Genomic DNA, 27,278 nt, shown 5'->3' on the forward strand with positions numbered 1-27,278 from the left:
TGTAAACTGCACTAAACCTAATTAGTGAGTGTCAAACAGAACACTGCTTTCCTCGTGGCTCAGACTAGTACAGAATCTGCCTCCAAAGTGGGAGACCTGGGTTCGATTACCGGGTTGGGAAGATCCGATGGAGGAGAGCATGGCAACCCATTCCAGTGTTCTTGCCTGGAGAATTCATGGACAGAGGAGAATTCATGGACAGAGGACAGAGAATTCATGGACAGAGGAGCCTAGCAGGCTACAGTCCATGGGGTCGCAAAGAGTCAGACACGACTGAGCAGAGTAGGACAGGACTGAGTGACTAAGCACAGCACACAGCACATACAGAGTATCAACTCAAGAAATTTTTCCTAAACTAACAGAAAAAAGCAGAAAGTTAAGAAACAAACAGAAACAGTTTAGGAGATCCAATATACACTGTTACACAGTGGGAGGGTATTTTTTGTTTTTTCTTTCTTCTGGAAAGATACATCAAGATGTAATGTCACCTTCTCCAACCCCACAACAGTTAATACAATTTTGTATCAAATAACTTTTCAAACAAGAGCTAAAACAATGTGCAACTTTGCAGTACCCATATTTTAGATAAAACTACCTACCCAAAGTGAACAATTTTCTTTCTCAAGTGATGAGCCCGATACAGAGAGGTGAAATGCCACTACCCCCCCAAAAAAAGAGATGAATGGAGGAAGACCACTACTCATAAGGTCTGTGTCTCCCTCTCATCAAATTTCAGTCACTGAGAATCACTGTCTAATAGAAACATGACATATCTCTAGGTATTTTAGAACAAAAATAAACTTTTAAAACCATGGTACTTTTACTATGGTTTTAGTTCAGGTGAAAAAGAAGCCAAAACCAAAGAAAAAAATTAAAGAATATCTCTGAAGACATGAGACTTTCCACCAGAGAAATTTGCTGAGTACCAGAAAGGATTTAATACGGATTTACATATGTGGCTTTCATATTCTCTCTTTCTCTCTCTCTATCTCACATACACACACACACCCAGACCTATCCTAGCAAGATCTCAATTCATAAAAACAAAACAAAAACCTAAGGAGGGGGGAAATATTAATTTCTTACATTTAAAAAAAGATCAGAACCACATAACACTTCCTATAGCAGAAACCTAGATAGTATATTAAAAGGCAGAGACATTATTCTGCCAACAAAGGTCCCTATAGTCAAAGCTATGGTTTTTCCAGTATTCATGTGTGGATGTGAGAGTTGGACTATAAAGAAGGCTGAGCACCAAAGAATTGATGCTTTTGAACTGTGGTGTTGGAGAAGACTCTTGAGAGTCCCTTGGTCTGTAAGAAGATCCAACCAGTCCATCCTAAAGGAAATCAGTCCTGAATATTCACTGGAAGGACTGATGCTGAAGCTGAAGCTCCAATACTTTGGCCACCTGGTGCAAAGAGCCAACTCATGGAAAAAGACCCTGATGCTGGGAAAGACAGAAAGCAGGAGGAGAAGGAGCTGACAGAGGATGAGATGGTTGGATGGCATCACCAACTCAATGGACATGAGTCTGAGCAGGCTCCAAGGTATGGTGAAGGACAGGGAGGCCTGGTGTGCTGCAGTCTGTGGGGTCACAAAGAGTCAGACACGACTAAGCAACTGAGCAACAACACAACAGAAATTAAAGACATTTTAAGACAAGCAATCGCTCAGAGACTATATTAATACCACCTACATTCTAAAAAAAAAATTCCTCTAAAATAAACTTCAACCAATTGAAAAATGAATCAAAGAATCAAGAAATGGGAAGTGGCAATAAGAAAACAGTGTTCAGTGAATGACCAGCAGAAGAGAGTTAAGTATAAATTATTATTAATGTGGTTAAGAAGTTTACTGCCAATTTCTATAGTTAAAAGAGAAATTTCCAGGAATTCCCTGGCGATCCAGTGGTTAGGACTTGGTGATTTTACTGCTGGGGTCCAAGTTCAATCCCTGATTAGGAAACTAAGATCTCACAAGCTGTCCAGCCTGGCCAGAAAAAAAGAGAGAAAGAGACAGAGAAATTTCACTATGTACAAACATTCCAGAACTATAAAATTACAGATTTCTATGCTTGGGTGGTAGAGCCTAGAGAAGAAAGTAATAAAAAAGTAGTAAAATTTATTTTTTTCTTTCATGGAGATGCCATTAATATCGATAAATAGGTTTAAACATGAATACATATATATTTTTTATTGAAGTATAGTTGATGTACAATATTATATTAGTTTCAGGTGTACAACACAGTGATTCCGTATTTTTGCAGATTATACTCCACTATAGCTTATTACAACATAAATGGCTATAATTCCCTGTGCTGTATATTCTTGTTGCTTTGTCTATTTAGTATGTAGTAGTTTGTATCTGTTAATCCTACATTCCTGATTTGTTCCTCCCCCTTCCCTCTCCTCTTTGGTAACCACAAGTTTGTTTTCTGTATCTGTGAATCTTAAACATATATATATATTTAACATGTATATTTTTAGTTTAAATGTTTCCACTAGCAGAGTAAAAATAGTAAAAATTACCACAGGAATGAAGCGGAGAAAGATGAAAGAAATATTTAAATACAGAAAAAAGAAAAAAAAAAGGAGATGAAAGCACAAAAATAAGGTGGCAGGAAGAAGTTAAATATAATCATGATCAAAGAGAAAAATTCCCAGGAATGGGAAGCAGACCCTCAAAATGTGTAAAAGCTAAAACTCCTGTTCATAAGTGAAACACCAAACCAAGATGACAGATATTAGTTGAAAACAAAGGGGCAGAAAAATCCATCAAGTAGGTGCAAATAAAAAGAAAGCAGATGTGGCAAAGCTGTATTAAGAAAAAAAGCATTAGGGACTTCCCTGGTGATCCAGTGGTGAAGAATCTGCCTGTCAATGCAGGAAACATGGATTCAATCCCTGGTCCAGGATGACCCTGCATGCCTCAGAGCAACTAAGCCTGTGCTCCAGAGCTGCAGAGCCACAGCTGCTGAGCCTGTGCACTGAAACTACTGAGGCCCGCGTGCCAGAGCCTGTGCTTGACACAAGCGAAGCCCCCACAAGAGGAAGACCACGCACTGGAGCGAGACAGGGGCCTCCCCGCTGCTCGCCGCAGCTAGAGGAGGCCAGTGTACAGCCACAAAGACCCATTTATTTTATGTAAAAATAAAAAATAAGTAAATAAATATTTTTAAAAATACAAGGAGAAATGGGCAAAACATAATAAAAGCACAAAACTTTAGTACACTTCTCTTAGCATTTAATTAAAAAAAAAAACCTGTAGAGAACTTGGAGGATTAGACTCTAAACCATTTTTTTCACATATCGGAAACTGGGATACATAGTACAATGCTTACTAAACAGAACAGACATTTTAATTATTCCTTAGGAGTGTCACTAAATTGATAGTCTCATAATCAATGGCATCTTAGAATGGATAAAATATGTGACATCAAACTACACAGAATTTACGGAAATACATACTCTTCTTAAAAGTCCATGGCAAACTTATGAAAACTGACCATACACAGGCCATGAAGAAAACCTCAGTAAGTTTCCCCAATGAGAAACTGTATCAGCCACACTGATCTTAACAAAATAAAACTAGATTAACAAAATAATAAACATACAAAATCTACTCAGAATATGTAAAACACTAAAAATAATTCTTAGGCAAAAAATAAGTTAAAACTACAATTACATATTTTTTAGAAATTTCAGTTACAGTCTCATATGTCAAAATCTAGAAGATAGGGCCATAAGTTATTCTACGAAGAAACTTTCCCATTGCAAATGCTTTTATCGGGTTGGCCAAAAACAGGTGGGAGAAAACCTAGTGAACCTTTTTGGCCAACAGTATTATTAAGGCAGAAAAAAGGGGAAAATACACAAATTAATCATTAACTTTATTAAAGACTTTTCAAAATACAAAAATTCTGAGAAATAAATTTAAAAGCAAAAAGTAATGAACTAGAATGCAAGCCCCAACAGAATTAAAAATTACAATCTATTAATTGCACCTTTTAAAAAAGAATAAATAATCATCTACCAAGTCTTTTCCTTTCAAAATATTCACACAGATAAGCAACATGAGACAAACAATAAAATAACTCTCAATACAGAATTTAAAGCATAAAAGACATGTACAAATTTTACATTATTAAATTTGAAAATCTTAATAAAAGGCAATTCTTTGGAAAAAAATTATCAAAAGTGACTAAAAACCCTGAATAATAATTGAGGAAGAAAGAGTTGTCCAATATTCCCCTCAAACAACACCAAGTCCATGTAATTTTGAAACTAATTTCTATCATACCTTCAAGGAATAGACAATTTCTATGCTAAAAATGATACAAAGCTCAATTCATTTTCATAACCCTGATGGTAAAACCTGTCAAAAACTGTATACCCAAATAGTAATACCAATTAAATTTATAAATACACATGCAAAAGTCCAAACAACGTATTAGCAAATTAATGCAACAGTACACCATGATCAAAAGGGTTCATTCTAGGAATGTGAGGATGACATCATTATCAAATCTATGACTAACACTAAGAGAAAAAAGCAAAGGAAAGAAAAATCCCATGGTTATCTCACTAGATGCTAAAAAAGGCTTTTGATGAAAACTTAACATCTGATACTGATAAAAACAGTTAATATCTTAGTAATAGAAGGGTACCTCCTCCACACAGTCTATTGAAATGAATGACAAGCACAGAACTTAATGATGATACATTAGAGGTAGTTTCACTAAAGACAGAAAAGATAAGGGTGACTACCATCACTGCTACTATTTAATATTATTCTGGAACTTCTATCTAACAAAAGAAACCAGAAATGAGGTTTGGATATTGGAAAGCCCTTACAAGTGATTAGGATTTAGAGAAAACTATTATTTTCTAAAACCTCAAGCAAATAAAGCAAAAAAAAAAAAAAAGAGAGAAGAGAGAGAATTAAGTCACACAAGACATATACAACAATCAACTGCTTTTCTTTAAAACAGCAATAACCAGTTTGAAAAAGATGATGGAAAAACAGTTCCCAGTCACAATAACCACAAAATATATAACCACTCAACATGACTATTACTGGAAATGCAGATAACAATTGGGGGAAAATTAAGACTCCTGTAACTTTCAAAGTCACATAAAGGGTAAAACCTTAAAAGCAAAAGAAAGAAAAACAAGTGCATGTTTTTATCACCTTGGGCTTGTAACAGGTTTTTTTAGACTTTCACATCAAAGGCAGTAACTACGAAGAAAATGTAGCTCTGACCACATAAAAACTTTCAAGTATTACATTGCGAAATATCCCATACAGAAAGGCAAAGAAAAAATGACAACACTGGGGAAAGAATCGACAGTATATGACAAAGAGTTAAGATATTTAACAATACAATGAGTTCTTATGAAGCCAGTACAAAAACCTGAAGATCTCAATAGGAGGAAAAAGTGGCAAGAGGTTTGAACAAGCAGTTCATAAAGAATACTAAAACATAGCCAATAAAGATTAAAAAGTTGTTCAATTAATTGGTAATCAGTTCAGTTCAGTTCAGTCGCTCAGTCATGTACGACTCTTTGCAACCCCGTGAACCACAGCACGCCAGGCCTCCCTGTCCATCACCAACTCCGGGAGTCTACCCAAACCCATGTCCATCAAGTCAGTGATGCCATCCAACCATCTCATCCTCTGTCATCCCCTTCTCCCGCCTTCCCATCTTTCCCAGCATCAGGGTCTTTTCCAATGAGTCAGCTCTTCACATCAGGTGGCCAAAGTATTGGAGTTTCAGCTTTAGCATCAGTCCTTCCAATGAACACCAAGGACTGATCTCCTTTAGGATAGACTGGTTGGATCTCCTTGCAGTCCAAGGGACTCTCAAGAGTCTTCTCCAACACCACAGTTCGAAAGCATCAATTCTTCAGTGCTCAGCTTTCTTCACAGTCCAACTCTCACATCCATACATGACCACTGGAAAAACCATAGCCTTGACTAGACGGACCTTTGTTGACAAAGTGATGTCTCTGCTTTTCAATATGCTATCTAGGCTGGTCATAAATTTCCTTCCAAGGAGTAAGCATTTTTTAATTTCATTGCTGCAATCACCATCTGCAGTGAATTTGGAGCCCAGAAAAATAAAGTCAGCACTGTTTCCACTGTTTCTCCATCTATCTGCCATGAAGTGATGGGACCGGATGCCATGATCTTAGTTTTCTGATGAAGGGATGCAGCCAAAGCAAAAACACCACCCAGTTGTAGATGGGACTGGTGATAGAAGCAAGGTCCGATGCTGTAAAGAGCAAAATTGCATAGGAACCTGGACTGTCAGGTCCATGAATCAAGGCAAATTGGAAGTGGTCAAACAGGAGATGCCAAGAGTGAATATCAACATTCTAGGAATCAGCGAACTAAGATGGACTGGAATGGGTGGATTTAACTCAGATGACCATTATATCTACTACTGCGGGCAGGAATCCCTTAGAAGAAATAGAGTAGCCGTCATAGTCAACAAGAGAGTCCGAAATGCAGTACTTGTATGCAATCTCAAAAACGACAGAATGATCTCTGTTCATTTCCAAGGCAATCCATTTAATATTACAGTAACCCAAGTCTATGCCCCAACCAGTAATGCTGAAGAAGCTGAAATTGAATGGTTCTATGAAGACCTACAAGACCTTCTAGAACTAACACCCAAAAAAGATGTCATTTCATCATAGGGGGCTAGAATGCAAAAGTAGGAAGTCAAGAAACACCTGGAGTAACAGGCAAATTTGGCCTTGGAATACAGATTGAAGCAGGGCAAAGGCTAATAGAGTTTTGCCAAGAAAATGCACTGGTCATAGCAAACACCCTCTTCCAACAACACAAGAGAAGACTCTACACATGGACATCACCAGATGGTCAACACCGAAATCAGATTGATTATATTCTTTGCAGCCAAAGATGGAGAAGCTCTATACAGTCAGCATAAACAAGACCAGAAGCTGACTGTGGCTCAGATCATGAACACCTTATTGCCAAATTCAGACTGAAATCGAAGAAAGTGGAGAAAAGCACTAGACCATTCAGGTATGACCTAAATCAAATCCCTTATGACATACAATAGAAGTGAGAATTAGATTTAAGGGACTAGATCTGATAGACAGAGTGCCTGATGAACTATAGACGGAGGTTCATGACATTGTACAGGAGACAGGAATCAAGACCATCTCCAAGAAAAAGAAATGCAAAAAAGCAAAATGGTTGTCTGAGGAGGCCTTACAAATTAATAATCAAATAAATGAAAAATAAAATAACATACCATTCATTTTCTTCACTCTCAAGTCAGAAAGGATAAAAAAATAATACCCTGTGTTGCTGAAAATATGAGAAAAATAGTAAAACTTTTCTGAAGGAAGATTTTACAAAATGTAACTAAAGTCTCAACAAAACATGTAATTTGGGGACATCCAAATACCACTTCTAGATTACCCTCAAAATTAAGCCATTAAAAAGAAAAAAAGATATGCTACAAAAATATTCATCATTGTGACAGTTTATAATAAGCAGAAATTAGAAAAGTAAACATTCAAAATAAGGCTGGATGACTAAATGATAGTACACCACATTATACAGTGTAACATCATACAGCAACCGTTAAAACGACATTAACGGAAAGGAAGAAGGCCTTGGGTATCAAGGGACGTGCAAGTGACAGTCACAATTTTTACTTTAAAAGAGGAAACGTGGGCATCCCTGGTGGCTCAGTGTAAAGAATCCACTTGCCAGGGCAGGGGACACTGGTTGGATCCCTGGTCCGGCAAGATCTCACATGCCTTGGAGCAGTAAGCCCATGCGCCAGCTACTACTTAGCACGCACACTGCAACCAATGAGGCCTGGTCACCTAGAGCCCATGCTCCGCAACCAGAGAAGCCACCAGTGAGAAGCCCGAGCAGCGCAATGAGAGCAGTCCCTGCGTGCCGCAACTAGAGAAAAAGCCTGCGCAGCCACGAAGACCCAGCACAGCCATAAATACATTTTTTAAAAGATGAAATGTGTGTATGTTTCATACATTTATATGTGTGTTAATATATACATTTTGTCCTTTTAAAAAAATTTAAAAGGACAAAAATGTTAACTGTTTTATTTCCAGACAATGGGATTATCAGAGTAGTAATTATCTAAGTTGTGCCAAAATTTAGTGGCTTAAACAAAAAAAGACATTCATTAAATCCACTTCTACGGGAAAGGAATTCAGGACACAGCTTAGCCAGGTGGTTCTGCCTCAGGGTTTTCCATGAGATTTCAGTCAGGATATTGGCTGAGGCTACAGTCATCTGAAGACTTGACTGGGGATTCAAGGATTTGCTTCCAAGAAGACTCAGTCACACGGCTCCTGGCAGGACCAGTTCCTTGCTGCGTGGACCCCTTCACAGACAGGTACGCTGCATCACAGGGCAGCTGGCAGCCCCAGAGCCAAAAGTGATCGAGAGAGAGCAGGACGGAAGATACGGTGTCTTTTACCACCTACCACAGAAAGTCACACACTATTAATCCTGCTACACTGTACTCATTAGAAGCAAGTCACCAAGTCCAGATCACACTCCAGGGGAGAATTAAGAATAAAAGAATTAATACTATTTCCTTCTTGAAGGAAACAGTACCAAATCTGTGGTTATATTTTTAAATCCCCAAAGCAGGTGCCCTGTGGCATACTCAGAAAAAGATAATTTATTTACTAAATAGAAAAGTTAATCTCACAAATACACACACACGTGTACATACATAGATGGAGACAGTTTAAAAAAAACAAATATCCTCAGTAAGTATAAGTGTCTGCCAAAAAAGGTAACACGATCCTAAGTTGGAAGCACAAGCAAAGGGCACGGAGAACCAGTTCTGTGGTATTCTGTACCATGTAGACGACATCTAAGATGTCCTGTTCAGCTCTGAGTGCTACTCTTACTAAAATCTAGGTGGAAAACCAACAGACAGGAGTGCATCTCCTACACAAAGTTACTTCTGCATGAGAAACAGTCTGGAGGAAAATGGTATTTGATTTCAAAGAGAAGACTCAACGGGGCAAAAAATCAAGAAATCATTGCCTTAGAAATGAATGAAGAGTTGCCATGTGGAAAAGTTAAAAGTCTTAAGAGTCAGAACTTGAACCAATGAATCAGAGTCACAGGTATGCAAAGTGGCTCATACAAGAACTTTCTAACAATAGGCTGTTAAAAGCAAGAATGAGGTACTCGTGACTGCTCCTGGAACTACAGGAGTCTGCGGAGATGCTGCCACTCCCTCAGTTGCTTCTGCGGGTCACGTCCAATTGGTTGTTCCCTACTCACACTGATGTGGCTAGTGAGAAACCAAGCCTGTGGCCTCTCGCACAGCAACATACTGACGGGAGGGCTTCAGCCACAAGGCATCTGTGAAATGTACAGTGTTTGGGACAGGACAGTGCCTGGCACATAGTATGCACTTTATAAACGTTAGCTATGATTTCTGCATTGACTTAAAATGTGACAAGATCTTCTCTAAGATTCCTTTCAATTTCTAAGACTTCAAAACTAAGCTAAAATCACTGTAATTAACTACTATTCCTGATGGTCAATTTCAATAAAATACTTAAGGGTAGGAATGACAAAATTAATCTTCAATGACAGGATGGCTGGCCATGCTTTGGGAAACTGGAAAGAACAGAGGCAATCACTTAAACAGAAATGTCAAAACTACAAAAATCAAAACTTAACACATTCAAACAAGTCATCCCTCCCTGATGTACACGGTCTGCTTTCTGAAATGAAGGTATTTTAAAAAGGAGACACAAAATGGACTACTTCACCTACTCGGAGCAAATTAGATTACTGCAACTAGTTTATGAACCCAAGCCTGCCAACTACCCACCACAACTGAAAACTTACTTTTTGGGAGCCAGCAGCCAGGACATTCTGCCATGTTGCTACAGGTTCTGTAGCTACGTGCCACTCTGGGTAAGTTTTCGTGAGTAACTTCACAAAGGTGGATTTTCCCACAGCTGCAATGCAAATAGCATGTATTGGGACACTTCCCAAATCAGGTTACAGGAGAAGGCTGCTACTCAACTCTTCCACAAACACCCAACTCAGCAGCCACATCACTGTCAGATAGATGACAGGTCATGCCATGCCAACCAGACTCACCATGATGAATGCAGGTAAAAGGGAGGAAAAATACCCCTAAGATTGGATTTGTAATTTTATTGCCCCAACCTCCCAGAGGAATAGAGTATTTAATAACAGTTAAAAATGGAATACTCTCAAAAGTAGACGAAATCAACTACATATGTTATAAACCTTGAATCACAGTCAGTTATTCTGTGACAGTATAAAATTGCAAGTTTTTCTATAGAAAATGAAGACAATGACCCTCATTCATTCAACAAATCTAACCAATACTCAGGGAGTGCTATTACGTGCTCAGAACCGTCTGGCACTGGTGGTACCACGGTAAACAAAACACAGATTTTTTGTACGGATTCTGCCCTCACAGAGCTTGTGTGAGAGACAGACACCAAGCAAACACATGAGTAACTAACAACAAACTGTGTTAGTGCTAGGAAAGAAAAATGCATGCTGACTCTAATGTAGCTCGAAAGATCAAGGAAGGTTCCTCTGAAAAATGTGACCTGAGGTGAGACCTGAAAGACGAGGACTGGTCAGGTCAAGGGTGGGTAAGGGGAGAGAGAGCAGCCAGGCCAAGGATGGGGGCAAAGGTCAGGAAAAGAGAAAAAGAGTGCACAAGGGGAAAGAAGAGAATCTGTGGCCGTGAAGAAGGCACTGCAGCGACAGTGTGGTCAAAAGAGGGAGAAGGACGGCAAAAAGTGAGCGTGGAGAGGGCAGCAGGCAGGGCGGGCCAGGCCACACGGGGCCTTGTACCATGCGAAGAAGGGCAATGGGAAACCACTGAGGAAGAGTTTTAAGCAGGAAAATAACAAGTTACCACCTCATTTTTAAAAGACACTCCACCAGCTAGGTTGGAACACAACAGGAGCTTCAACCAAGGCAACAGCAGAGGAGGTGGAAAGTAGTGACTGCTATGAGAAATATTCTGGAGATGAAATTAACCCAGTACCACAACATTTAAGTTCCCTCTTCCCATTTACACCAACATCTAGCCCACACCTTCCTAAATTCCAGACTAAGAGCCCTCCAGACATTTCCACTTGAATGTCCCACAAGCACCTCGAAGTACTGACATTTGCTAAATGAACTCACCATCTTCCCCACCAAACTGAGCTTCCTCCCATATCCCAATCTCAGGGCACAACAGCACTATCCACTCAGTCACAACTTCCTCCTCTGCCAAACCTCAAGTGGCCGCCAAGTGCTGTTGAACATGCCTTCTAACATGTTGAACATGCCTTCTAACATGTTGAACATGCCTTCCCCATCTGTCCTTCTATTCCCATTTCCCACTCAAGACCAGGCTCTCATTTCTTGCCTCTCAAACTCTGGCCTTGCCCTCTTCAATCCATTATTCATACTGCAGCAGCCACACCACACAAAATAACCCTGCCTAAAATCCTCTGACAGGTCCCTACTCCCTTCATGACAAAATTCAAACCCTTTAGCATGGCGTATGACGGTGGTGGTGACGATGAAAGTCTCTCAGTCATGCCTGACTCTCTATGACCCCATGGACTGCAGGCCACCAAGCTTCTCTATCCATGGAATTCTCCAGGCAATAGGTTGGAGTGGGTTGCCACTTTCTTTTCCAGGGGATCTTTCTGATCCAGGGATCGAACCCAGGTCTCCTGTATTGCGGGCAGATTCTTTACTGTCTGAGCCACCAGGGAAGGCCAGCATGGCCTGTAAGACATATAAAAACCTGGCCCCTGCATAGACGGTTCTGCCTTAGCTTCTCTTCAGACACCTAGAGCTCCCGCTGGACCAAACGCCTTGCAACTTTAATCAGGCCGTGTGGTCTGCTGCAAATGTGCCTTCGCATGTGCTTTCCCACTTCCTGGGGAACCTCCTCTCCTCCTCTGACCAGCTACTACTCAGTCTTCAGGATTCTGCTTAGATACGCATCCTGTGTGCAGCCTTTCAGGACCTCACACCTATAAGCTGGATTGGCCCGGCAATGCTTGTGCTTGGCCTGGCGATGTGGATAAGACTCCATCACTGCCACTGTAATTCTGTTTCTCTAAGTAGAAGACGGGGTTCCTCCAAGGCAGGAACCAAAGCCCAGACTAATGACCCAGCCGAGTGAATCAAACATACATTATTAATTTCAGTTCCCTACGAAACCCACATCTATTAAAAACCAAAACATCCAAAACAATTGAGCACTTGGAGCTCAATCTCCCCTATCAGAGATGATCTTTCTCAAGTGAATTCCACCCTTAGAAGGAACCCAAATGGAACTAAGTGAAGGAAAGGGGAGGCATCCTTCCATCGATTCTATCAGCCATTCATGGTTGATGACTGGGAGTAAAGAGATGTCTCAGCAGGAGAGCCCACACATCCAATATGTGACATTTATCATACACTGCTCCAACTCCTCTCTGAACACAGGGGGTGAAAAACACACAACAGAAATCTGTGCATTTTGTACAGTCATGCTCATCTCTCAATCCCACGTCCACCGAGCTCCTGCGCGCCTCTGCCCCTCCCACACTTCCATGAATAAATGCCTTTCCCTGCTCTGTTCGGCCTGTGTCTAAATCCCTTCCCCATCATGCCCAAGGCCCACCTCTTCCACAAAGTTCAGGACATCTCTAGCTCACACCAAATTCCTACCATGTTGGGCAGTTGACTCAAACAAATATTTATTAACTGCCTCTGATACATTTAGCATTTAATTGGTTTGATTTTTCATGGGTCTCAATTTTGGTTTCCTAACAGGATCTGAATCTCTGAGGTTGGACCCCCAGGAATCCACATTTTTCAAGTATGCCCTAAGTGACTGTGATGTAGACTTACATTTCAGATTGTATCCAGAACAATCTGATCACAATCAACAGAGGTGGTTTTTAAAAAATATAGGTTCCAAAACCACATCCCAGACTACCAAAGAAGACCTTCTGGGCTTGTCATGGAGTGCCCAACAGGGATGCAGGAACTACAAGCTGGTTGAATTTTCTATTATCAGACATCTGCCAGCCCTGAATCGTCCCTAGTTCAAAATATTTGGCAGAGATGGTCAATATTTAGATTGCAGGTTTTTGATGAAAGCTAAAACATGGTTCCCGGCTATGGGCTGAAAAACTATTTTAATTCACATGAAAAGATGAAGGTAACTGATTTCTTACATGGGTGGGGTAAAATGGTTGTTCGAATTAAATTTTTTTAAAGTTAAAAACAACTACCCAAGGAACAATTGCAGATGGAAAGGAAGGGCCCTGAGGGGTAGGGTGTGCCAACTTCACATCTGAGATCAGACACTATTAGTTCATCCAAGGGCAGTCAGTACTCTGAGAAACCGACTGGTGCTATTTAAACACACAAAACCCGGAATGCCAATAAACGAGATGTAATGGGAAATACACAGTCCCAATTACTGGAACAATCACACCAGTGCAACACCCCCAACTTGCACACCACTCCCTATTCCAAAAATTTTGGAAAGCCACTTTAAAAACGAGAAGCTAGACTTTCAGCAAAGAATAACAGTGAATGCTGATGGAAGGTCCTAGGAACTTTGCCATCCATGTCACTGTAGGGCTCGGAGAGCCTGGGTAATTTACCGTAGAATGACCACAGAACTGCACTCCAATGGAGCTCAGCTGTGCCAAGCACCACCCACCAATACAGAATAATTATTTTAAAAAATAATTCAAAATTATGTATTTATAATACATAACTTTTTGGGGGGTTATGATACTTGACCATAATAGTTTTTTTCTTTTTCCTAAAAGGAAATGAAACTTAAAAAGTTTTATTTTTTTAAGACTTAGGTTTTAAAATATTCCCAGGGGTTTCATAAGAATGGTGCTGTCTGGTTCTCCACTGCTACACTGGTTTCCTCCTAGTGACCAGAACATCTGTGTCCAGACGTTCTCTTCTTCAGAGTAACACTGGGCCAGCTGAAAAATGCCTCCCCCTTGTCTGGTCTCTATACTGAGCACCAGCGTCTTCTGATATCATTATCTCAGACTTAAAACAATTAACTGTTCTTTTTCAGTATACGTCTAATATCATGAAACTTGGGAGGTTTCAGGCCTCATAAGCAGCATTAAACGCTCCCTTAGGGCCTTGGCTATCACTGTACTGTATTATGTGTGCCGTGACTTGAGAAAGGGTGGGAGGTACTTTGTGATTAGAGCACATTACATCAACAAGTTGACTTTTATTAGCACCAGTATTGTCATTCCACAGGATGGATCAAACAGTTCTGTTGTTAACATTCATCTTTTCCTAAATCATGTTTTTTTTTCCTCCCACAAGTTTTTCTATAAACTAGCAATACAATGCCTGTTACAGCTGCTGCAGCTGCTGCTAAGTCACTTCAGTCATGTCCGACTCTGTGCGACCCCACAGATGGCAGCCCACCAGGCTCCCCCGTCCCTGGGATTCTCCAGGCAAGAACACTGGACTGGGTTGCCATTTCCTTCTCCAATGCATGCAAGTGAAAAGTGAAAGTGAAGTCGCTCAGTCGTGTCTGACTCCTAGCGACCCCATGGACTGCAGCCTACCAGGCTCCTCTGTCCATGGGATTTACATTATACTAAAACCTAGTAGTTAAGATAGTATCTTGATGTAACGCTTACAGCTGTAGTTCATGGGAGCCTCTTAAATATACCATGATCTCTAGGCATTTTCTTCTGAACAAGATGTAAAATCCTTTACCAAGAAGCAAGCAAAAGCAGTAAATATAAAACTGCCTATCTTTAAGCAAAAAAATTCTTCCAAAGAAAATTTAAAGCCTTTATTTCAGGAACTATATCTGATGCTATATTCATTCATTCAACCAACAGATGTTTACAGAGTAGCCACTAACGGTGGGTACTATAACTAAAATGAAGTAAGCTGAGATGCTGCCCTCAAGGAACTTATATTGAGACTCTGAGCATAAAAGCATTCTGGGAAAAAAATCATCAGCTGACTTAAAAGAAACTTGATATATTTCAGCCCTGATTACTTTCTCTTCTTTTCATGAGAAGAAAAAAAAATCATTGTTAAAAAAAGAGAAAAAAAAAACAGTCCTCACAACTTCCAAAGTGTAGTTAAGCTTCTGCACTCAGCACAGACCTTTGCTGGTCCGGAATGCCCTCCCCAGCTCTGCCCACCAGCTGATTCATCCTTTCAGTGTCTCCTTCTCAGTGAGGTCTCCTTGAACTCTCTCCAGCTCCACTTTATCCCTGGGCAGAGTTAATTACTGCCTGTTCTGCTTTAAAAGGCATCACAGTGTAATTATTTGTTGACTCATCAGTCTCTCCAGCTAGACTGGGAACTCACGTTTTGAAGACAGGAACCAACCTTATTTCCTTTGCATCCTGAGTATCTGGCCAGGTGCTAAGAACGAGATGGATGGATAGAATGATGTAAATCACAGCAACAGAGAATCCAATTTATTCCTAACATTGTATCCAATATACAAAGATTCCTTTTTTCCCTAGGAATCTTGCCCAAATGTTTACATTTAATGAAAATAAAAGATGACATTAGCAATGTTAAATCACTAATTGTGAATGCTGGAATGTTATTAGGAACGCTCTCTACTGCTTTACATACAAGCCTCTAAATGGCAAAAGAGAGGTTTCTTCTCTGCTGGGTCTTTGAAAACCAAGACAGGGGAAAAAAAAAAATGAGACTAGTCTGAGATGACTCACTAACAAAAGTTCCTACAGCAATCCTTTATTCAATTTAGGTTTGTAAACACAAAATAACTGACTTTGGAAGGTGATAATACACTTTAGTGATGGATACACTTATATAAAAAAGATAGGGTAGGTATTTTATTTTTTAGATTTTAAGGGATTCTAGATCCCAAGCTTTGACTTTTAATCATAACATATGGCTCACAACTCATGCTAGATGCCATTACTTGCTGCTTCACTGATCCATTTCCTTACGTGCTACTGTGTGTACCTGCGGGGTCAGATTAGCAACATTTAGAGCAGAAAACAAGACAGGTCCCTCTAAACTTATCTAACTCCAGCTGGGACAGGGGTTCACCTTCCCCTGTTCAGGTTTCCTGAATGGATACTCCGACTTTTGGGGGTGGGGGGGAATGTCACCTGTGGTTAGAGAACAAGATAACTGTTTGATTGTACAAGCAGTTTATTGTGTTTCCTCTGTGGATACCAATGACTAACTTGCACACGGCTATCACAGCCCAGGATTCAAGCATCTAGCAAACACTGAATGAGTACAATAGGCCACACATGGGTTAGATGCTGGTGACACAACGATGAACAAGACACTCTGTGGCTAATCCAGGAAAAGTACTGAGGGTGTCAACAATCTCAACAGAACTCAAGTGCTGCAGAAGTTGTGGGTACAAAATGTTATGTGAGCACACAGAGGAGGCAGTGCCCAATTCTGTCTGGGGAGAGTCATCACCGTGTGGGGGTGATGGAGAATAATATAATAGGAGATAAAACTAGAAAGAGCCAGATTAAGATCCCCCAGTCCACTTCGCATTAGTCACTTCCTTTGGGCAACTGCACTCACTTCCAAGACTTCAACAACTACCCTGACAAGTCAACAACCTCCATGTCTGGGACTGCAGCTCCAATCTGTCTATGCACTTCAGGCACTTACTCTAATCTACCTCAGAACATCTATCTCTTGTCTCAGGCACTTCCTCCAAACATCACTCTTACGTCCCAAGACTGCTTCTTCCTTCATTTCCATCCTCAGTTTTCAGTCAGTGTCTAAATTAAGGCTCCTTATCTCTCACCTCCAAGTGGTCACCAGGTCCTGTCAATACCACTTCCAAAATCTTTCTCAAACCATCATGATGTCTGATAATGTCCACCATTCTCTCTGTTCAGGCCTGCATCTTCCCTCCCTCCAACTACAATGGCCACAAAGCCTAGTCTGTCTACACCAACATTCATTCAACAAACTGCATGCAAGGCATGATGGGTACTGCAGCAAATAAGACATACAAAATGCCCACTTTATGAAGCTTTATTTTTATTCATTCATTCTAGTCCATTTCCTTTTAAACATTAATCTGGCCATGGCACACACTAGCTTTAAGTCTTCAGTAGCCTCCCATAGCCTACGTGAGAAACTCCTCGCTGTTCAGCGTCTGGCAAATCCTACCCTTCCAAATTCTTGTTCTGCTATCCTCTCACAGGCCCTTCAAACTCCCAGCACAAGCCTGATATTAAAACTGCATGTCTCCTGAGGCTCTGTGTTGGCAAATATTACTTCCTGTGCCTGGAACACTCTTTCCTCTGGGGGAGGAATTCCTACCCCAGAGATTCCAAGTCTCCATGTCCGAACATAGCACTCATCACTTGGTATAGAAACTATGCTTAGAAGTCCACTCCTCCCACTTAGCTGTGAGTTCCTTACAGGAGAAGGCCTGGACCACATCTGAGTCTACCTCCACAGCAGGCACACACTGAGCTTTGGCTGCAGGAAAAAGCAAGGAGGTGGCCCAGAAATCTGGAAAGGATAAGAAGAAAAGCAAAAGGCAGGAAAACTGGGATAGGCACTTCAAATTTCACTTGATCATCTGTCCAAACCACTTATTTTGTGAAGTACTCTGTTCCTCTCTGGGCTCTGAGGACAAAGTTTCCTTTAGCGGCATGTTTCCCAAAATATAGGACAGAAAATCTTTTTTAAAAAAAAACACCATGAGGCAGGTAGCCCCTCTCATTCCCTTCAATGTTTCTGATTTAGCTGGAGAAAAACACACATCTGTGGTGACTGGTCTCACTTAAATTTCAAGGCCGCTGAGTCCAAATGGGTCCTTAATGCTGCCCAGCAGTTCTACATTTCTCCTGCTCACTAACCAGACTATTTCATGTCTTTCCTCTCTCCTCACACTGAGCTGATCTTTCTTCCTTCTACTGAGAAACTGACACAACCAGAAGATGTTCCCCAGGTTCCCACTGCACCTACTCAGGTCAGTAATCATTTATGTTGCCATTCTCCCTGTTTATTAGGGATAAACTGCTCCTAGCTAAGGCCAATCTCTCATTCTTAACTTGGGCAAGAGATTCCATTCCTTCCTGCTTACTAAAATCACTCTGGCAAGTCTATCCTCTCTCCTGTTTCACCAATTTTCTCCCTTTCTACCAGCTTATAAATATGATCTAATTCCTCTTACTAAAAGAAAAGAAAAAAAAAATACAAAATCTAACTCTCTCAAACCCTTGTCCCATTTCAGCTATTACTCCACATCTCCCCTTTCAAGGAAAACTCCAAACAGTGGTCTTAACCCACTGTTTGCAATTCCTCACCTCCCATTCTCCTTGAACCTCTACAATCAGACTTTCATGCCCCCACTCCTATAAATTGTTCAAGTTCACCAAAGAGTTCCATTATTCAAACAACATTATACAGTCGATCATTTCTTTCCCAAACACCTTCTTCACTTAGTTTCCAGTATATCATGTTTCTGGCTTTCCTCTCATCTCAGTGGTCATTCCTCCTTTGTCTCTTTTGCTGGTTTCTTCTTATCATCTCAATCTCTCTTAACATTTGCATGCCCGGGACATGGTCCTTTCTATCAACATACATAGGCTCCTGGCTTTAAATACCATCTACATGTATAACTACAATCCAGGGAGACTCAAATCTAGACTCATATATCCAACTGACTATCCAGCCCTACTTAGATATCTAATAAGCTTATAAAAATCTAACATGCCTAAAACCAAAAACTTGAAATCACCCTTCTGTCCCCAGGCTGTTATTCCCACTTTTCTCTAAGAGAATTGGAACTCCATCTTTCAAGTTGCTCAGGCCAGAATGATTCGAGTCATCACTGACCCCTTTTATGTTACACTCCACAATTTCCTGTTACCAATTCCTGTGTGCCCTACCCTAAATGAAATTAGAATCGAATCACTTCTCACCACCTCCACTGTTAACATCCTGGTCCTACACACCATAACTCATCACTGCAGCAACTTCCTGACACCTTCTATTTTCAACAGATCAGCCAGAGTGATCTTTTTATAATCTTAGTCAAATCAAGTCACTTGACTGCTCAAATCTTCCAACAGTTTCTCATCTCAGTCAGAGTAAAATTCCATAATGGACTACAAGGCCTATACAATCTAGCCACCCTTACCCTCTGACCTCATCTCCCTCACCTGCCCCCTTGCCTCACTCCACTCCAGCCACAGCAGCTTTCCTTTTGTTCCCTGAACACATTTCCCAGCTCAGGGCCTCTGCACTTGATCTTTCCTCTGCCTGGAAGATTCTTCTCCACATTACCCACATGGTTCACTTCCTCACCTTCTTCAGGCTTTTGCTCAAATTATCACCTTCTCAGTGAGGCCTGCCTTGACAACTCAACTTAAAATTGCAACTTCCTTCAATTTCTCAATCCTGTATTTCCTCCATCACACTTTTTAATATCTAACATACTATTTATTTATGTTGTTAATTGTGTATCTCTCTCTACTAGAGTCCCGTGAGAGCAGAGATTTTATTTGTTCTCTTCACTACTGTATCCTCAGGGCCAACAGCAGTGCTGAAATATGGAAGTTGCTCAAAGGGCTATTTGTTGAATGAACAAACTGAGAAATTGTCAGTTTGCTGCTAAAAGTCTTCAATACTTAAAACTTCCTAATCCTTTTTTAGGGCTCAGCACCCTACAGGTAAAAGCCTCAAGTCAGACTTTAGCAACATTAGTAACTAACAGTAACTAATTGAATATTTTGCTTTATTTTGAAATATTTTTATTAAGGTACTGGACTTCTATTCACTCTTACAACAGTTATTTTAATTTAACACGTTTTTAGGTTTAAAAAGTGAGCTGTTCTAAGAAAAATGTTAAGAAACTATAGTGGGACCAGCAGAGACATGGCAAAAATAGTGAAAGTGATATCTGAATGACTGGAGTTCATGAACTTAGGGTAGGGCTGCCAGATAAAATAAGGACACTCAGTTAAATTTGAATTTTAGATGGGGGGGGGGTATGTTCCAAATACCGCATGGGACACACACTAAAATATTGTTATCTGAAATGCTATTTTAAATGGACATCCTTTTTTCCTCCCCTCAATCTAGCAACCTCATCTTAGGAGAACAAAGAAATTTCACCCTTCTCTTTGTCGCTTCCATTTTGATCTACCAAAACAAGATAGCTCTTGTCCCATTAACAGATTGCGTGGTTTTTATGCCTCAATAAACGTATCCCTGTGGGAGAGTACGAAGGCCTGACGTCTGAAAAATCCAAGAGGCAAAGGCACACAGCGCACCTTGAGTGGGGAAAGGTCTGGCAGCTCAGAACAAGGAGCCTGGCCGCAACAGATCGAAAAGGAAGGGCTTCTGGGCCCAACTCCCTTTCCTAGCCTCTCAGGGACCTGCTCTGCGGAGGCCGAAGCCTGGCACCTACTTTCTGGCCCTTACCAATGTTGCCTTCGACGGAGAGCCTTCGGGGACCACGCCCCGCGTGTAGACCCCTGGAAGGGGGCACACCCTCGAGTAAGCGCTGAACCATGAACTTCGAGGGTGCGCGCAGCAACCTTAGATAGAGCCGGCCAGCGGTCATCCTACCCACGATTCACGCAGCGATCACTTCCGTCGAGAGCACTTCCGCCCCCGATACTGCTGTTGAGACACTCCGGCGCACCTTTGACGTCACGCGGGAAGTAGGTGGTGTTGAGCTGGCTCGAAGGGAGGGGCCGAGGCGGGAGGCGGGGGGCGGGGGTGGGGGGGTGGGGGAAATCTCTCTGTTCTCGCGATATTTGTAGGAAAGTGTTGCAAGAAAGACTTCTAGTGTTGGGTACTGGAGAGTTTAATGAACGTTGGAGTTGCTGCTGCTTTATTCGCTTGTCTGTGTTCACTGGAAAAGCAGCATTTAAAAACTGCCATAACTCAACAATTCATCACCTTTGCATATTTGTCTCACTTTAGAATAAATTTCGTAACTAAAGACAAATAAAAATAATTGTAATTTTAAACGAGTTTTTCCCCCAAGCGTTTGTTTTTTGGCTTTTGTTCTAACGTGGGAAGAAATTGGACAGTTTTAAGTAGGAAAATGATGCAGTCTGATGATTTACACAAGTTAACTTCATATTCCGTATAACTTCCACCGCAATGCTGAAATCTTATTGAATAAATTAGCAAGTTAGTGTGTTAGTTACACGCCACCTCTTGTTTCGCTTCTTGAATAAATATAAAGTTCAATCAGTTGATTTGAGTAGTAAGCAAAAATTCCATAAGGGTGAAGAGGGTGGAGGGCTTCCCAAGTGGTGCAGTGGTAAAGAATCAACCTGCCATTGCAGGAGACTAACAAAGCTGGTTTCGATCCCTGGGTGGGGAAGATCCCCTGGAGTAGAAAATGGCAACCCACTCCAGTATTCTTGCCTGGAAAATTCCATGGACTAGGGGACCCTGTGGGCTACAGTCCATGGGGTCAAAAACAGCAGAGACATGACTGAATCCCTGGGACAGGCTGCAAAGTGAGAGTCCTCGTCTTCTTGCAGGAAGAATTCAAGAGCTAGCCATAGTAAAGTGAAAACAGGTGTATTTAGGAAGATATACGCTCCACAGTGTATGGGCTGTCTCAGAAGGCAAGAGCAGCAGAGGTGTGGAGGTGGTTAGTTTTTATGGGCTGGGGAGTGGGTGGAATATTCTAACATCTTGGAGAAGGGGCAAGGATTTCCAGAAATTGGAGCACCACCCACTTTTTGCCCATTTATGGTCAGCCTCAAAACTGTCATGGTGCCTGTGGGTGTCATTTAGATGCTAATGTATTACAATGAGCATATAATGAGGTTCATCTACTGGAAGTCAAATCTTCTGCCATCTTGGGCCTAGGAGGTTCTAACCTGTTTTTGTGATCTCCTGTTCTTCTTGTTAACTGTGCCATTCTTTTAATGATTGTGCCCTGCTGCCTTCCTACCAGTCTCAGGACAACTATTTGCAAAGCAGGCACAAGATCCTTTTCCTATATTGATGTTTATATGGGATGGCTGAAGTGACATTCGTATATTTAGATATAGGTTCAATCCCTGGAGAAGGAGATGGCAACCCACTCCAGTATTTTTTTCCTGGGAAATCCCATGAACAGGGAAGCCTGGTGGGCTATAGTCCATGGAGTTGCAAAGAGCTGGACAAAATTGAGCACACACACATACACACACACATTAAAAAATAGATTCTAAATTTATTTAGGATAACCTGGGTAGAGTGCTAAAGGATATTGGAGCAGCTACAATCTGTCCCATTCCCCCACTTCCTCTGCCACAGTCACTTCTCCGTAGAAAAATTACTTCTGTTTCTTTATCTATGTAAACTCCGACTTGGGAAAATATTCCTCCAAAAAAGTTTGAGAAGCTCTCACCATCCTATGGCCTTGTTTGTCTCTTTGCCTCCAGGGTGACTGTGAAGGTTAACTACAGAAGTTTCTGGCAGGTTTAGGTACAGATAGGCAATTAACCTGTTCCTAAAAGTTAGAGCTCCTAAAAATAATTTAACTAATTTATTTACTTATTTTTTAAAATAAGGTGTCTGGCTGCACCTTGTACATGTAAGATCTTAGTTCCCCAACCAGGGATTGAACCCACTTCGCCCCATACCTCAACAGTGGAAGTGCAGAGTTTTAACTACTGGATCACCAAGAATTCCCTCAAGAGTCATTTAAAACAACTTTTTAGTGAGGCAGAATATGTAGTGAAGAAAAGAGCATGTGTTATAAGTATACAGTTTTATGAAATGTTCACAAACTAAGCACACCCTGTTACCCAGAATCAGAGCAAGAAATAAAGCATTACCACCACCCCCAGAATTCATTTCGCCTGCCAGTTACTACCCCCAAAGTTAACCAATAGGCTGACTTTTAACCGCAGACATTAGTTTTGCCCATTCTTTATGTAAATGAAATCATATAGTAAGTCATTCTTTCATTCAACATAATGTCTGTGAGATTTATGTATGTTATATAGATAGCTGTAGTTCATTTATTCTTGTTGTTGTGTGGTGCTCCATTATGTTATTATACCACCTTGAATTTAATTTATCCATTCTACTCTTGATGGGCATTTGAAAGTTTCTAGATTAAAGCTATAATAGATAGCATTGCTATGAATATTCTTGAGTATGTCTTTGGTAAAGCTAAGAACTCATTTGTCTTGGGCATATGCCTACAATTAGAACTGCTGCATGAGAGGTTATATGTGTGTTGAGCTTTAGTAGATATTCCGAAAGGGTATACAGTTTCACGGTGTTTGATCATACCAATCAAGAGTGCTACCATCAGTGAGTGAGTCAGTGCTCTTATAGTTCCACATTCTTGCCAACAATTGGTATTGTCAGCTTTTTTCATTTTATTCATTCTGCTGTATAATGGTGTCTTGCAGTTTTAATCTGCTTTTTCCTGATGATTAATGAAATGGAACATTTTTTTTGTATGTTTATTAGCCATTTCAGTAGCCTCTGTTGTGAAGGACCTGTTCAAGTCCTGTGCCCATTTTCTATTGGCTATCTCTCTTTTACTTATTGTTCTTTGTATATTCTGGATATGAATCCATTATGAATATTTCCTCTCACTCTGTTCCTTGCTTCCAAAAGCTTTTAAATTGGGGGGATGTATACTGTAAAGTAAGAAGCTAAAATGTCTTTTGCCTGTTAGTCATCCCTCAATTATTGATGATCCTTCTATTCCTCTGTATTTCTTCATGCTTGTTTGTTATGTTATACCATGTAGAAAAATGCAACACTTTTCTTGATCTTAATTCCAAATTTCCAAAAGAGAGACTCTGATTGGCCCAGCTATGGTCAAAAGGTAAGGGCTCAAGCAACAAATGGGTGTGTTGGAGGCCCACCCCAGGGTGCATGAGGAAGAAGGGTGATTAAAGGGATTGTCAGGAACAAGGGAGAAAAAACGGTGATCAGTTCTTCCTGGAAGTGGTAAACAGGTTTTGGCCAGAAAGCAGTTGGTGCGCAGAATTATGTCCCATTTGCTTGAAAGAATGAAGTCACTTCCTGCTCCTGGGGGTTGTCAGACATCTGCTGAAGTTTATGAGTAAAAGCTGATGTTGCCCCAGGAGGACTGCAGTCATTCAGCATCCATTCCTTTATCCAGTATTGGCTCAGCATCTACCATGTACTAGACACTCTGTTTAGTCCTTAGAGCTCTGAAGGAATTACCACTTTCAAATATTTGTAAATGCTGCTGTGACAAGTAAACTGATCTGTACTACCAATGTGCCATGCAGCCACTAAAAATGGGGAGATAAGCATACAAAAGGTGACCCTGACCTTCTTCTGCGGCTTGATGTCTGGTCAGTTATATTCTTATCTACATCAAAGATATTCTAACATACTGGATTATGCTAACTCAGTCTGGTTAAACTGGGAAGTATGCTTCCAAAACCCCCTTGCGCTTACTCCTTGGAAGGAAAGTTATGACCAACCTAGATAGCATATTCAAAAGCAGAGACATTACTTTGCCAACAAAGGTCCGTCTAGTCAAGGCTATGGTTTTTCCTGTGGTCATGTATGGATGTGAGAGTTGGACTGTGAAGAAGGCTGAGCGCCAAAGAACTGATGCTTTTGAACTGTGGTGTTGGAGAAGACTCTTGAGAGTCCCTTGGACTACAAGGAGATCCAACCAGTCCATCCTGAAGGAGATCAGCCCTGGGATTTCTTTGGAAGGAATGATGCTAAAGCTGAAACTCCAGTACTTTGGCTACCCCATGCGAAGTGTTGACTCATTGGAAAAGACACTGATGCTGGGAGGGATTGGGGGCAGGAGGAGAAGGGGACGACAGAGGATGAGACGGCTGGATGGCATCACTGATTTGATGGACATGAGTCTGGGTGAACTCCAGGAGTTGGTGATGGCTAGGGAGGCCTGGCATGCTGCGATTCATGGGGTCGCAAAGAGTCGGACACGACTGAGCGACTGATCTGATCTGATCTGATCTGAACAGGGCTTTGAGTTTGAGTTGATCAAAAGAGGACCAGGTTTGAGATTTAGAAAGCCGGATGGGAGCCTCAGCAACTCTGAGGAGACCTTTGTCATTGGTGTGCCCAGAGATAGATGCCAGCTAGTCCTTGAGGCCTAGCAACTCCTCCCTGATTGCCCCACATTTCCCTCCAGACCTCCACTTCCCCAGCTTGTCCCATGTTGGTGCAGTCTCATTCCTATAATAACTCCCTTATCCCCATAATGGGCATGGTGGCTCTGCTTGCCTGAATGAACACTGATAGACCTAGTCATAAAAGGAGGTATATAGGAAACGGTTAAGTGTGTGGGCTCTTGTATTCAGACAGCTGGGGGTGAGGGTTAAGAAAGATAATCCATGTGCAGCGTTTAATGCAATGCCTGCAACACGGTTACCAACCAATAGGGATTACATAATAAGTAATGGCCGCCTTCAGCTTGGCCCTCAGGTCCTAGGATGTTATTTCTATTTAGTTGACTTTCTGTTGGATTTACACACTCCTCAAACCACTGTAACCGATCCATGCTCTCTCTTCTACCAGCACATAACTCGACTTCCCCTGCAGATGTCTAGGACAGCATTTATTGAAGTAGGGTAAGATCAGGTCAGGGAAAAGGAGGAAGGACTGGTCAGCCTTCCCTTCTTGCCCCATGTGGAGACTCCTCTGTGCCCCTCCACAGTGGGAAGGGTCTGTGTGCCTGGGCATCATAATCCATCTTCCCTGTGCTTTCTCTCCCAATAGCCCATGCCTGTGGCTCTTCTTTGCAAGACAGCTCTTAACCTACTGGAGGAAAGTCTGGGACTTTCTGTCTGCTAAGAAGTGCCATCACCAATCACTGATATATGGCCGTGGCTCCTTGCCTGCAGTAAGGTTTATACTCCAGGGCTCCCTGGAGACCGGGCTGAAGTCACCCTCTTCTGTCCTGCCTCTCTCCTCACTCGCTGGTTTCCAGCGAGAGCACTTTAATAAATCACTTGCACGTGAGTCCTCCTTCCAGGGTCTGCTTCTGGGAAACCCTTTAGAAGACAAAAATCCTCTAGGGATTTTGTTTTTGAAAATATGCCTCTCTACCACAACCCCAGAGGGCAAGTGAGGGGATAGTGGAGGAGGCATGTCTGACCTTGAGTTCTGTAATGCTTTAACTGGACTCCACTGTTTCCATATAGGTGTGTCCGCAAAGACCAGGTGGGCTCTGTTCAGGAGCATCAAGGATGGGACCTGGCCAGGTGGCAAGAGCAAAAGGCACGTTGGCAGAAGTAAGGACTTAGTTCTGCCAATAACTAGCTGGGCAATCTAGTTAACTAGTAAACTAGCTATGAAATGAGAATGATACTAGCACCTGTTTCATAGGGCTGTGGTAAGGATGAAATGAGAAAATCCACATAACACTCTTAATCCAGTGCCTGGCATATTGTAAGCATTCAATCAATGGTAGCTGTTAGTATCCATTATTCTCCCATAGTATTTTGTGAAGGCTTCTGTTTCTGCTCAAATCATTGTTTTATATGTATGTGTCTGTCTCCTTCTTTAGGCATTGTGACCTTGATGGGCAGGAATCATCTTTGTAGGGTACATAAATCCCATTCGACCTTAACCAGGAATTGTAGATGCCAAAAATTCAAATAAATAAAAAAGTCAAGTAAATACTTGTGAAATAGGAGACTTGACCAAGGGCAGGGAGTGGGTAGCAAATAATCTGAGACAGAGACAGAGAGAAAAGGGGAAGAGGGAGGGAGAAGAGAAGTGCAGGAAGAGAAAATATTCTTCCTGTGGTGCTGCTCCTTTCTTGATTAGTTTTTGGGGCAAAATACAACTTAATCCTCAATGACAAAGGACCTCATAGAGACTTAAGCCCACTATGACCATCCTTCACCTGAGTTTAAATAGCATTGTGTTTCAACCACTCATACGTTACATCCTATAAGTGCTGTGTTTCTCTTTTTGTTCACATTGTCTAGTGTTATCACGCTTGAGTAAAAGGACTTATATCTCTGAAAGCCCTTGTTTCTTAACCCTCCTGTCCCCAAGAGTCATCTAGTCCTCATTCTTACTAAAGTTCAAAGAAAAAGAAAACAAGTTGGTAGAAGAAGCTCTAGGCTTTAGCATCAGATACACATGAATTTTTAACCCTGGTTCTGTGTGATCTTCAGCAAGTTTGTAACTTCTCAGAGCTCAATTTCCTCATCTGTGATATGTAACAGCAGCACCTACCTCATAGAGTCATTGTGTGGACTAGA

At 41.3% G+C, this 27,278-nt stretch overlaps 1 protein-coding gene across 2 annotated transcripts in view; it reads right to left on the reverse strand.

Annotated features, from left to right (window-relative positions):
- DGUOK (deoxyguanosine kinase) overlaps positions 1–20,733 on the reverse strand; it is a 33,808-nt gene extending 13,075 nt beyond the window's left edge. Inside the window, exons 1-2 of one of the 2 annotated variants that reach the window (XM_061431889.1) lie at positions 20,497–20,733; positions 9,892–10,004 (exon numbers count right to left, since the gene is read on the reverse strand). In XM_061431889.1, the coding sequence (XP_061287873.1) occupies positions 9,892–10,004; positions 20,497–20,638 (255 nt within the window). In that variant the 5' untranslated portion in view covers positions 20,639–20,733. The remainder of the gene's footprint in view (positions 1–9,891; positions 10,005–20,496) is intronic. The other variant, XM_061431890.1, reaches the window with a different exon arrangement.
- Positions 20,734–27,278: the final 6,545 nt, after the last annotated feature.

Source organism: Bos javanicus, chromosome 11 (genome assembly GCF_032452875.1).
Source record: "Bos javanicus breed banteng chromosome 11, ARS-OSU_banteng_1.0, whole genome shotgun sequence".
Classification (NCBI taxonomy): domain Eukaryota; kingdom Metazoa; phylum Chordata; class Mammalia; order Artiodactyla; family Bovidae; genus Bos; species Bos javanicus.